General features: G+C 35.6%; 1 protein-coding gene across 2 annotated transcripts in view; it reads left to right on the forward strand.

Moving 5' to 3' along the window:
- Positions 1 to 13,791, forward strand: part of aPKC (protein kinase C iota type) — a 104,971-nt gene that overhangs the window by 10,711 nt on the left and 80,469 nt on the right. For both annotated transcript variants that reach the window (XM_089090444.1, XM_089090445.1), the window contains exons 2-3: positions 6,622 to 6,743; positions 9,479 to 9,568. In XM_089090444.1, the coding sequence (XP_088946570.1) occupies positions 6,622 to 6,743; positions 9,479 to 9,568 (212 nt within the window). The remainder of the gene's footprint in view (positions 1 to 6,621; positions 6,744 to 9,478; positions 9,569 to 13,791) is intronic.

Below are 13,791 nucleotides of genomic sequence, written 5' to 3' on the forward strand. Positions count from 1 at the left end.
CCAAGGCATAACTTACAACCCTTGCACTGAAAGCTTTGAGGGGGTTATCATCCTAAAAGACCTAATTTCCAGAACTTTTGACTACATTGAACAAAATGATTATCTCAAAATTTTGATTGGATATGTTTGGGGAAATGGTGGGTGTGGGAGGGGGGTGTTGCCTTTCAATCACTTTCGACTATTAAAAGGGCACTAGTCCTTTCAATTTCCAATTGAATGAGCCCTTTTTGAAGTTTTTACAACATTGCTTTCTATAAGAACCTTATATGCCCCCAGGGGATAAATTACAACCCTTACCCTGAGGGCTGTGGGGGGGGGGGGTTGTCATCCTTAAATACCTAATTTACAAAAATTTAAACTACGTTGAATAAAATGGCTATCTAAAAATTTTTATTGGATGTGTTTGAGGAAAAGATGGACATGAGAGGCGACTATTAAAAAGGCCACTAGCCATTTCAATTTCCAATCGAATGAGCCATTTTTGAAGTTTCTACGACAATGCTTTCTATGAAAACCTTATATGCCCCCAGGGCATAACTTATAACCCTTGCCCTAAGGGTTGTGGTCGGGTTGTCATCCTCAAAGACCTAGTTTCCAGAACTTTCAACTATGTTGAACAAAATGGCTATCTCAAAATTTTGATTGGATGTGTTTGGATAAATGGTGGGCGTGAGAGGGGGTTAGTTGCCCTCCAATCAATTTCGATTATTAAAAGGGCACTAGCCATTTCAATTTCCAATCGAATGAGCCCTTTTTGAAGTTTCTACGACAACACCTTCTGTGAAAACCTTATTTGCCCCCAGGGTATATTTTGATTGGATGTGTTTGGGGAAAAGGTGGGCGTGAGAGGAGACTATTAGAAAGGGCTTTAGCCATTTCGATTTTCAATCAAATGAGCCTTTTTTGAAGTTTCTACGACAATGCTTTCTATGAAAACCTTATTTTTCCCCAGGGCATAACTTATAACCCTTGCCTGAGGCAAAATTGAAAGGGCACTAGCCCTTTCAATTTCTAAGTGAATGAGCCCTTTTTGAAGTTTCTACGACATCGCTTTCTATAAAAACCTTAAATGCCCCCAGGGCATAACTTAAAACCTTTGCCCTGAGGGCTGTGGGGGGGAGAGGGGTTGTCATCTTTAAAAACCTAATTTCCAAAACGTTCAACAATGTTGAATAAAATGGCTATCTAAAAATTTTGATTGTATGTGTTTGGGGAAAAGGTGGGCATGAGAGGGGGTTAGTTGTCCTCAAATCACTTTCGACTAATAAAAAAGGCACTAGCTATTTCAATTTCCAATCGAATAAGCCCTTTTTGAAGTTTCTATGACAACGCGTTCTATAAAAACCTTATATGCCCCCAGGGCATAATTTACAGCCCTTGCCCGGAGGCTGTGGGGGGGGCTGTCATCATCAAAGACCTAATTTTCAGAACTTTCAACTACTTTGAAGAAAATGGCTCTCTCAAAATTTTGATTGTATGTGTATGGGGAAATGGTGGGCGTGAGAGGGGTGTTAATTGCCCGCCAAACATTTCCGAATACTAAAAGGGGTACTAGACCTTTCACTTTACAATTGAATGCGCTTTTTGAAATTTCTACGATAACACTTTCTATAAGAACCATCTATGCCACATGGGTATAATTTACACCACTTAGGCTGGAGGTTGCGGGGGGGTGTACTTCTCAAAAACATAATTTATATCTGGAGATCAATTAAATTCAACAAGATTGCTATATCAAAATTTTGTATTGTATGTGTTTCGTAATATCGTTAGCTTGGACGGGGTATTAGTTACCTTCCAATCACTTTCGGTTCTTAAAAAGGGCACAAGCCACTCCAATTTCCAACTGAATGAGCCCTTTTCGAAGTTTTTACAACAACCTCTTCGATACGAAGTTGCCCTGGTCTAAAGGAAAAAAATAATAAATAATACATTGTGCCAACATCGTTCTTATATGCCCCCAGGGCATAACTTAAAACCCTTGCCCTGAGGGTTGTGGGGGAGTGTCCTCCTCGAAAACATATTTTCTATCTGGAAATCAACTATGCTGAACAAAATGGCTGTCTCAAAATTTCGATTGGATGTGTTTGGGGTAATGGTGGGCTTGGAAGGGGTGTTAGTTGCCTTCCAATCACTTTCGACTATTAAAAAGGGGAAAGCCACTCCAATTTCGAATCGAATGAGCCCTTTTCGAAGTTTCTACGACAACTCCTTCAATACAAAGTGCCCTGGTCTAAGAAAAAAAAACACAATAATATATTGTACCCACGTAGCTCTTTACTTAGGCAGCGCGATTGCGCTGCCTATGATTTAGGATATAGATTTACAAGTCTTTAAGACATTGTAAATCAGGATCAAGCAAAGGTATGAGGCTTAAAAAACTTGTCTTGTGTTTCATTCAAGTAGTAGGCTGTGCCAAAGATCATTGCTCTTTGAAGAGGGGAAGTATTGAGGTAGGTATTTCAAAATTCTTTCCTTGGGATCAATGAGGCTCTGGAGCAATTCCTATAAGTTTCATTCACATAACTCAATTATTTTCAAAGATTGACAAAAGCCTGAAAGACCTATAAAGAAGAGGTAATTTTACTGTTTTACTCTGTTCAGTAAATGTTAAGATCAGGAGCATGATTCTTTAAAGGAATTCTGAAAACTACTAAACTAACAACTCATTGCAGCACCAAGCTGCCATAGGCTAACACAGCTGCGCAAGCTCCTCCTTCATCTCAATATATTCAGAGCTCCCCTCTTTATACCCTCCAAAGAAGTCCCAATTTTCTTCAAACTGTTTCTAATAACATTTTCCCACCCTATTTAGGGACAAACTACTTTTCATTTGGTCAAAGATGTATGACTGAAAAGGATAATCTTCAGCACTATTTTTAAAAGACAATTCTAAAAATTACTTTAGGCTAAAACACTCCCAAAAGCTTCATTGCTTCATTTTGTCCCCATTCCTTCTTTGAAAAATAAATATACAACTAACTATTTATATTACCACTACAATAGCAAATAGTTTTAATACCTGACTCACATGCATTTTATCATCAGGTATTTTAACCATCTATTGGACATTCCAAGTGTTCATTATTTAACAATTATAGTAAGCTGCATATTTACACAGCAGATTGGGGGGATAGGCAGGGGCAAATCTCCAGCATTTTTATTAGGGGGTAAGAGGGTTTCATATCCAGATAGTGAAGGGGCATGGGCTGTATAATATTTATTTTCCCAAATTTATGGGGGAACAGCCCACCTCCCCCTAAAGACGCCCCTGGGGATAGGGGTAAAGTGAATCAATTAGTGGTTTTCATAATATCACAGAGCTTCCTCCAAATGTGAATCTGGACTTAACCTTTACTCTTTTATTCTAGAAAAAGGGAATAACAGCTAAATTGTGCATCTCTTATTTATGAGAACAACTTAATGTCATCCTTCATTTGCAGAATGTGTCCTAGCCATCTCAACCTTTCTCTCATTATAGCCCTAGAAAGCAGGATTGACCCACATTTTCCATGCAGCCTACTGTTTGAGGTACAGTCAGTCAGTTGGGTACCCAAAACAATCTGCAGGCAATTTCTCTTGAAATCCTCTTCTGTCTTTCAGAACCCCCAAAATTTCTCATCAAATTTGGTTTATATTGCCAATTTGAAAGAGCAACCAGCAAAATCATTAAACGTTTGAACACGGCATAGGGCTAATTAGCCTTAGGTCGGAATCACTTTCCATAATAGCAATTGATATATTGGGAAGGAACATGTGTGTTAATCTTTCAACTAGCAATCTAATCAAACACTAGTCAAGTTTACCAACTTTTCTTTTAAATCTACCTTCAGTTTAAGGTATTTGACCTGTTACAGGCACTTAAAAGCATTGTTTTGGTTTTACATTAAGTTAGTGTTTGTCAAGCGTTTTACAAAATTTCAAGAAAAATTCACCATTATAGAGTATGTACTTAATATTTTGAAGTCTACAGTTCTAACATGAACAATATTGCCATTTAATTCCTAATTCCTTAAAGATATCCTTGTTGAACCACTTACTAGCCATAACTCCTTCCTCCCGAATAGGAGAAAAACGTATAATCTAACAACATTTTTGATAATTGATGACCAAAAACGGACATGCTGGTGGAATGGTAGCTGGCTTGGAATAGGGTACATTTCCCTATTCCAAGTTACATTGGTTTTTGACTCACTTATTTAGAAATTTTAAATTTTCCTTCCTTTGTCTCCATCACAGTTTATATAATTATCCAGTATGATCTTCTCTATCTCACCCATTATAAAAACCCGGACCAAGGTGCGAGTGCTCCAGAGAACGTTTTTGCAGATAGAAATATAGGCGGCATCAGATCTTTTCACGGGTAGACAAGTCAGACTGTGATATAATCGGAAACAAGAGGAAACCCGCTATTACGAATAATGCACTTTGTTGGAAACAATCGGAAACAGACTAACCCGGTAATGCAGAAAGAAGTGGGAGGAGCTTTTTGTTCGCACCGAGAACGAAGACCAGAAATGATCTGCGATAAGCTTACTGGATAATTATATGAACTGTGGTCTCCATACACCATTTGTTTTAAAACAACAGAAATAGTTCCCTGATCTTGCTTAAAAGAGAAACCCCAGTAGAACATCACCTAGGTCTCAAATACAGAGCCATTATATCTGTCAATTAGTACACTGAAAATAAAAATCATGCAAAATAGTGTAAATAAATTACCTTCCACCCCCTACTTTAAGTCAGAACTGATGTGGTTGAGGAGATGAAAGAATTTAAGTACCTAGTGATCCTTATTGAATCTGATGAGAGCCTCAAACGTGGAATTGCCACACATATTACATACATAGGGCACTTTATTACATATTACATACATAGGGCACTTTTAGTGCCCAATAGATAGTTGTACTCGGTAAAAAAAAAAAAACAAAAAAAAAAACATATGCAAAAGGCTAATATGATTCATTGTATAAAAAAAGAAGAAAAAAAACACATATTAAAGAAAATACAGTTCTTTTAATATTTTCAGTTATATTACAAAAATGGAGCACAAAATGGATGTTTCATTTAAAGAATAAAAATTATTGATAACTTTAACCTTTGGCTTAAGGCTCTCTTGAGAATATTGAGAGCAGCCGAAAAAGGGATTCTGATTGCTATGATGCATTAAACAGGCTACTGGTCAAACAGAAATTGAATTACACTGATGTGGTCTCCACAACACTCTTGCATCAGAGGTAACGAATATTCCCAGCTCTTAAAGTTATTGGATCACCAATGCTCACCCTGGTTCCTTCTTGAGCAGTGATGCAGATAAGCCAATATATTCTGTTGATTGTGTACGGTGGACAGTAGAGCTTTTGTTAAATATTTTTAGCAGTTAAATTGGCTGCCAAGATCTGGCCTGAAACCTGAAGTCTCAAAGTTCAAAGAACTGGAGCTCAGTGGCATAGAAATGTCTCATTTGGGAGTATCAGAGCTAATATGGGAGTTAAAATTAAAATTTTTAGATCACTAAGCAGAAAACTCAGGACATATTGACTAATGAAAGAGAATGTACTCCAAACTTGAACAGACCAAAAGCGGTTGTCTATGATGGTGTCAATGTTAATATTGTACATTAGTATAAGTTCTTTGAAACAGAAGGTATTAAAGCCATTATGGGGACACCCTGATAGTGGCTATGCCCACCTACTGAGTAATTTGAACCTTAGAATGCCTGCAATGACTACTTTCTTTTTTTGTATTGTATGTGCGTTCTTAGATTTAATGATTTATACAATGCAGTTTAGAGATAATAGTTGACAATTGTACCCCCCTCTCCAACAAGAGGCCAAAGAGACATGCAAGTGATGAGTTTCTTATTTGACTTCAGAATGTTGTTAAATACAAAAGCTTTAAAATTCATCTTACCTTGAAAGGCCCTTGTTGAGTCTTCGTCCCTATTCTAAGTTTGCAGGTCAATCAAAAGAATACTCTTTTTAGTAATTTATGAGTCCCGGCTGATTGTTGAGATAGATAAATTCTGAAGGGGACTCTTAGTTCCCTAGGGATGTTCTTTTCAGTGGGGGAGGGGGCTCTGGTCCCTCAGCCCTCACAAAATTTGCTTCAATGAAACTGCATCAGCTCTTACAACTTTCAATAACAAGGAAGCGCTATGATTTGGAAAGTTGTGTGTGCAGTTGTAATTAAGACAAGATAACTGAACATCTCATCCTTTGAAGGTCCTCTATTTAAAACCCAGACCTCTAAAAAAATGTACTCACCAAGAAAACAAGTAATATGAATAGGGAGTAATGCGAATACAAAACAACACAAATAAGCAGAGACAAAAATAACAACTTGAACCAAAGATAATTATACACATATGTAGCCTACACAATGGGAAGGGACAGAGTCCTCTCTCCTTAAAAAAAATAGTCCACGCATCCCTCTCAGAAGAAATGTATCCTGAAAACACTTTCCTGTATTGGCCCCTATCCCCACCAAAAAACTGGGGGCTAATATACCAAGTGGCTGATGTGTTGTTAGAACCCAAAATGGCATCCTTTTTTCTACTTGATTGATCTTAAGGTTTTTATTTCTTTCTGAAAGCTTTAATAGATAAATTTTTCTTTCTAGGGAAATCTTAGTAACCTATATTGATCCTAAAGTAGATCTTCAAAGGCTAAAAGATGAACTACGTGATATTTGTCATTTTAGCCAAGATCAGCTGTTTACCATGAAATGGATTGATGAAGAAGGTAAAGTCGAATATAATAATATTCTTTATATATTAAGTCAGTATATTCTAAATATTAACACTTCATATGTATATATTAATACTTATACACATATTATTCTATAAGTATTATATATATTATTATGCAATTAGTACTAATATATATGTTAATACTTAAATATATTAAAACTAATTTATGGTATTTCTTTTTTTTTCATTTGTATCTGTACGGTGTTTTTTGTAAAAAAAATTCGTGGTGTCAGTTGCATTAACATACTCAATATGTGGCTTTTTATCTATTTTTTTTGTATCTGCTAAAGGTTTGTTTGAAGAAATCTGATAGATGGCGGTGAGTGGATAGCCTCTGAGCAAGATTGCTCCAAATGGATTTACAAGGCCGAACAAAGCAGTTTCTTAATTATCTAATCCTAGGTATATCCTCTGGCATGTAATTGGGTAGGGGGGAGGAGGCATTTGCTGCCACATCATTTTGGTGGGAGTTTGATACCATTTTTGGGTTAAATTAATTTTGTCTGTCTATCAACCTATACATATATTCAAATCTAGCCTTGTATTTTTAACTAAAAAGCTGAGAAAGCCTTCAATAGGAACAACAGGGAAATTGGAAGTCATTTATGAAAATTGATTTAAAAAACTACTTTCCCCTAGGAAATTTGTTCAAAGAAAACCAGAGCTACATTGAAACCAAAATGAGCTGAAATCAGACTAATGAAACTAGATTGGTTGTTTAAATATGGTAATATATAAAAGAAAGAATTCCTGGAAGTTCAAACGATTGTATATTTTTCAATGTCGTGATACTACTACTACTACTGACAACTCACCGCAGCACCAAGTATCCTTCTGTCATCCTTCATCGGCAGAACGTGCCCTAACCACATCAACCTTTCTCTCATTATAGCCCTGGAATGCGGGATTGCACCACACTTTTCGTACAGCCTACTGTTTCCAGGAATTCCTGTTCCAGGAATTCTTTCTTTTATATATTACCATACTTAAACAACCAATCTAGTTTCATTAGTCTGATTTCAGCTCATGTAATTAAATGTATTGAATGGTATGAAAATAGTAGAAAGAGTGAATGAGTTTGGTTTATGATGAAAGATTGTGTGACGCTGCTCAAGCCACAATAGTGGCTTAATAAAACGTCATACATTCTTACCATTTCTACGTTTGTTGATAATGTTATTTAAAAAATGTGGTCAGTGCCAGTTAAGTATGGTGTAATTATTAGTTGAAAATAAAAGTCATCTCATCTGAAATGCGGTCAGTCAACCGAGGACCGAAAACAATTCGTAGGCAATTTCTCTAAAATAAAAAAAAAAACTGTTTGCGCTATATTTTGTTTGCAGCAAAGCATAAATGACATTTTTGCCATGTTAAGGTTTAAGGGGGTGGTAGCGCTACTCTTATGCTTGGTAATTATGATCGTTTTAAGTTATGTCTTGATTATTCATTTTAATTTCTGTTCGTTTTAGGCTTCATCTATTCTTCCATAGCAATATCTCTAATCCTTAAGTTAGGCTTGATTATTAATGGATCATTTTAGTTTTGAAATCCCTCTTTAATTTCTTTTGAAAAAAGATGTTTCTAAAAATGTTTTTTTTCATTAGTGAAAGAAAAATGGATCTTTTTACTCGACCATTGATCTGATGCCAGAATAACTTTGCAAAATAAAATGGTAGATATACAAAATAGAATGGTGAGTAACTTTGAATAACTGCAATAGAAATAATGTTATTTCTTTGCAAAAGAAAAATATAAGTGCATAGGCACCTACTCAATTCCCTCATTAATGCTCAGTAGCTGGATGAACTAAGTTCCACATATATTCAGGCATGCTTATCTTCATAGTCGCAGATGTTTTAAATTTGACATATGCCAGGACAAATTTTTAACATTTTTGGTATGAGAAGTAGGCCTTCAAAGATAGCTCCCTATGCTCTATCTCTAGCTCACCTATCTTTTTTTTTTTTTTGGGAGTATTTTGGAACTACTAAAATTATCTGTTTCTGGAACTTCCTTGATAATTAAATGTTTTTTTTGTTCGAAAGAATTTTTTTTTCTCAATAAAATTATTGTTTCCTGCATTTGGAACTGAATGCTAAATTTCCTATGCGGTAACCTTCCAAATTTTTTTTTATCAAAAATTCGAAAATGATTTTTTTTTCCAGACTTATTTCAAAGCTAAATCTTAGTGTTATGATTTCAACATAATTAACTATTTATAATCAATGTTAAGTTGAGTTCTTACACAAAGCTCACCAATGAAGTATATAGAAAATTGGCGTCCACTTTTTTGGTCACTCAGTGTAAGGGTACTTTTAAATATATTTATTTTCACATATTTAAAGAGCTAATGTCCTGGGGGACCCGATATCAGTCCTTTTAAAAGGCACTAGAACTCTTAGTTTATTAGGGAACGAACCCCATCCCAGTTTTCCACGATAGCCTCCTCCATCTGAATTGGTAGGGGAAAACATAAGGAAATAAATAATACATGGAAGACACTTCGCTCTTCAATGCAAGCACGTTGACTCGAATTAGAATTTCGAATTAGGTTTGGTTTATATTCTAACAACCCCTTTTGTTTAATGTGATGTTTGATATAAACACAAAGACTTGTTAACTGCGCTGCTGCAGGTCTTCAAACATCATCTGTGTCATTGATTGGCCAGTTGGATTTTTTTTTTTTTTTTTTTCTTACACCCTTTGTAATAAATTCTATACTTTTAGGTGATCCTTGCACAATATCGAGTCAAGAAGAGCTCGCTGAGGCTATTAGATTGTATGAGCTCAATAAGGACTCTGAAATCACTATACATGGTTTGTTCACAAAGTTTTTTTTTGTCCTTTTTGATATATTTAATCTCAAACAACACAAAGATTTACAAACAGCAATGGTGTATTATGTAATTGAATTTTCAACAAAATATTTTCAAGATAGGGATATTTCCGACCCCTGTTTCTTCTGTCCATGTTCGCTCCATGACCTTTCATCTTCCTCTACTGACATCAAAATTATCTTAATTTTTACTCAGGTACATTTCGCAAATAAATTTATCATAAGTTTAATCCGACTGAAATAATTCCCAAGTTTAAAGATTTCTTAGTGAAAATATATGTTTTAGTGATTATCTTTTGTCGGGATGTAGGGACTTGCGCGGATTCGATGCCTTTTAAATTTTGCGTACCTCAACGTCGGCTGGTCGCCTGAAAGACAAAGGGTCTGTTCGCGAATTTTCCCAGGAGTCTAACTATCATTGAAAGCCACTGATGATTTGTGGTTCGACTATGAAGTTTGATTGAAAAGGCATTAAAATCCTTGTGTTGGCTAGGTTTTCAATCAAAGTGGGTAGCGACACAGGGAACTCCCAAAGCTGTCAAATTGACCAAATGATTTTTCCTTTGACCTGATTTCAAGTGTTTTTCCTAGCAAGCCCACTAGAAGAATTTTAGCGACTGCTCTTTCCTGAAATTTGAAAAGAAAATTCTGCTCCGTTTAATTGAAAAATCAAAAACACTTTCTGAAGATACAAGTTTCATTGAATCCAAATATCCTTATCTCTGACACTAGACGGGAGAAGTTAAATGATTTTTCTAAGGTCTCTGGGAAAATTAGATGGCGGCTTTGGTTTTCTCTTGTTTATTCGGATCTCTTATCCAAGCTCTACAAGATATGGCAAGACCGCCCAATCAATTCTTACTAGTTTGGCCACTCAAAGTTTCGCCACTCAAACCAAAAATGTATATAGGGGATGAGATAGGCTGATTCTTTATGGTATTATCATGTGGTATCTTTATGGGATATCATGAAGGGAATATGTAAGAAATATAAGGTAGCCAGCCCCCCTTCCTGCTTTTTTTAGGTGCCCACTCTGCTCTAGAGGGTCATCCTTTAGGGTATCGATCGCTCTTTAGGTTGATGGATCTGGCTATTTTCTGGATTCAATTATTATCGTGTTGGGAGGATTTGTGCTATTCTATCTCTACTCTTTCTTTTTTCTTTTTGCGGCTTGTTTCTTGATTTGTTTTATTTTTGTCTGAAATTTGTTTTATTTTTTTGTAACTTGTTTAACTAAATTTAACCTCCTCTCACTTATATGTTAAGCTGATACATCGAACTCTCTTCCCCCTGTGCTTGAGTTGTAATATGGTTGTAACTTTGCTGTATCAGTATTGATTTACTTAACTTGTAAAATGTTTAGTAAAAACAATTACCGGATTTTAAAAATTTGTAAAAAGAATTGCAAGAACACTTATTCATTTTTATAGATTGTAGTGCATATAATCCTTTTGTTATTACGGAAAATATTTAGAACAAGGTAAATACACAAGAAATGGTCTGACTAAACCATTGATTGGTTTGACTGAGGAAGACAAACCGATAAAAAGTATAAAGAATAACTGATATTTAAACCTGTTGTATTTGACTGTTTCCTCCTTTTTTATGGCCATTTTGGTCACTTTCACTCTGGTAAGTTTCACTGGAAATGTGATTTTTCTTTTGGAGTGAATCGAGAATTCAGCGGCCGGAAATTAATGAAGCTCATTTGTTTCTTTTTTCGGTAAATTTGAACTCAGATATATAATTAATAATCATAAGTGATGAATTAGTGTTAAAAATATAATAGAAAAGTTCAAAGAAGAGGCTCAAACCTGTTCATAGAGAAAAGCGAAATAGAGAACAAATTATGAAAACGAAAAGGATGTAAGGACAAGGTAAAAGCGGGAAAGTCTATTGAAGTTCATTTTTATATGGAACTAATTAAATTCACTTGTAATGTCCAGTGGCAAAACGTTATTTCGCTAAATTCTTTTATTACTACATGTTTCTGTAACAATCCCAAGGCACTTGTATAGGGGTGGGGGGCTTTCACCGCGTTCCCTAAAAAATGTGGTTTTAATGACTTTCCTCCCCCCGAAATATTTACCTGACTCGTAAAAACGTAACAAAAATGCATATGAACAAATTTTTATGCGTTTTTAAAGTATTTTGTGACCCCCCCCCCCTGACCAAAAATTCTAGATACACCCTTGCTACAAAGTGTTGCCTTTTGAAGCTAATATTCTGTACCAAATTGGATTTCCAGCTGCACATGCACAGGAATTTTACCGAGAGGGGGGGGGGGGGGTAATCAATCGTCAATACGAATATATTATATGAAAGTTGCGAAACTATGTTCAATATTTTTGAAATTTATGATTACATTCGATCTAGGCTCGGACACGGCTCATCGGGTATGGTTCTGATTCTCTGTTTTATGATCAAGGAATTGTTTTGAAGAATTATACCACATAAATTTCGCACAGATGAATACCTTATATTTGTCCCTACAATTTTATTCCAATGTTATCATTAAAATAGTTATTTGTTGATCAGACAGTTTCATTGAATCCATAAAAGGAACTTGACTTTGATGTTCAGGATTACACTACTTGTTTACATAAATTGTTTGTGGGTAGACAGCAAAAAATGCTGAAATACGGGACATCAGCAAAATACTTAAGAACAAATAAAGAGAAATGGAAAACCTCGAAAATAAGAGAGAGAAGAAAACCCAGAAAGAAAAGTCGCATCTCATTCATTTCTTAAAGGAGATAGCTTGTGGACAAAGGATCCAAAAGATCCAAAGAGCCATATCAGCCTACCTAAACTTACTATTGTGTATAATACACTTTTGGCAACGATACAATAGAAAAATGTCAATGACAGGCAGTGGCGTAACTAGGTGTCACCAAAAAGGAGATAATATCCAAACGAGCCATGTTTAAGCGCAAAAGATCTTATTCCTCAAGTTTCTAAGATCTTTTGTTGCGTCTCACAGTTTTATCTGGTTCTTTATTCATAGGAAGGGGGTAGTATTAAGAGGTGTCATTTCACAACAATGAAATGGTTCTTTATAATGTGTTTTCAAAACACATTTCTATATTTTCGATCAAGATTAGTTTGAAATTAAATTGAGAAAAAAAAGCACAGCTAGAAGAAATTGAGTTCAAAGAAAAAAGATGTGACTTAAATTAATATAATCATATATACTTGACCCAGCCTTATCAATGAACAAAATTATTTCTAATGACTTGTGTACATTTCTCGATTCAACATCTTTTGAATCTCCAACCACAATATCCGTATACCAGTAGAGCACAAATTCCTTTAATTTTCAAATTGCACAAAACCAATGTACAATTTGACTTATTGGTTCTTGACTATTTATATAGTAAAACTCCGCCTAAGCATTGCTTCGTGGGACGGCAGTGAGGGGGGGGGGGCTTTCCTCGGTCGCAGCCTCTGAGGAGGCGTCATAATGAGTTTTTTTTACACTTTCGTTTACTTATATGTTTGTAAATGCTGATGGGGGGTGGGGGTTTGGAAAAAACGCTATCCCCGGATGCTGAAAACCTAGCTACGCTCTGATGACAGATCTCTGAAACAGTCGTAACCAGCGTAAATTAGAAGCAGACCTGTACGCATTATGGTTGCAACCGAGGTAATTAATGTAATTAATCTTGTGTAGCGGAACGCTGTCTCATTTTGTCTTCTTTTCCCCGTGGGAAGGGTGGGATGTTGAAAATTTCACCCCCCCTTAACTGGGGGGGATGAGAAAAATCATTTTTTTTAAAATTAAACAAAAGAAATTTAGATAAGACTGAAATACAATTTCAATTTTTGAGATTTTCAATCCTGGATTTTTAAAAGTTATCGTCATCAAACAATTAAAATCCACGATGTAACTGGAGGGTAGCTACTGAGATAGTGCATAACGTCTTATAGTTCTTTTGATTTTATTATTATATGAAAGAGTCAAGATTTCCCACTTCATCAACGGACGAAAAGAAAAAAGACGAAAACGGGCGAAAAGAAAATACATCATCGTGTTTCAAAAAGAAGAAACGTTTGGTTTATCCGTTTTTCTTTTGTTAAAAAAAGTGCAGCTAGCCGCACCTTATCCCAGTTGCGATTAATTCACAACAGTAGTACTGAAGCACAAAAAGCTCACTACAAATATTTCGAGGAAATTTGGATTTGATCATCTAGTGTAAATTTC

The sequence above is a fragment of the Artemia sp. Qi Xiang Cuo genome, chromosome 6 (genome assembly GCF_049724085.1).
Source record: "Artemia sp. Qi Xiang Cuo chromosome 6, ASM4972408v1, whole genome shotgun sequence".
Classification (NCBI taxonomy): domain Eukaryota; kingdom Metazoa; phylum Arthropoda; class Branchiopoda; order Anostraca; family Artemiidae; genus Artemia; species Artemia sp. Qi Xiang Cuo.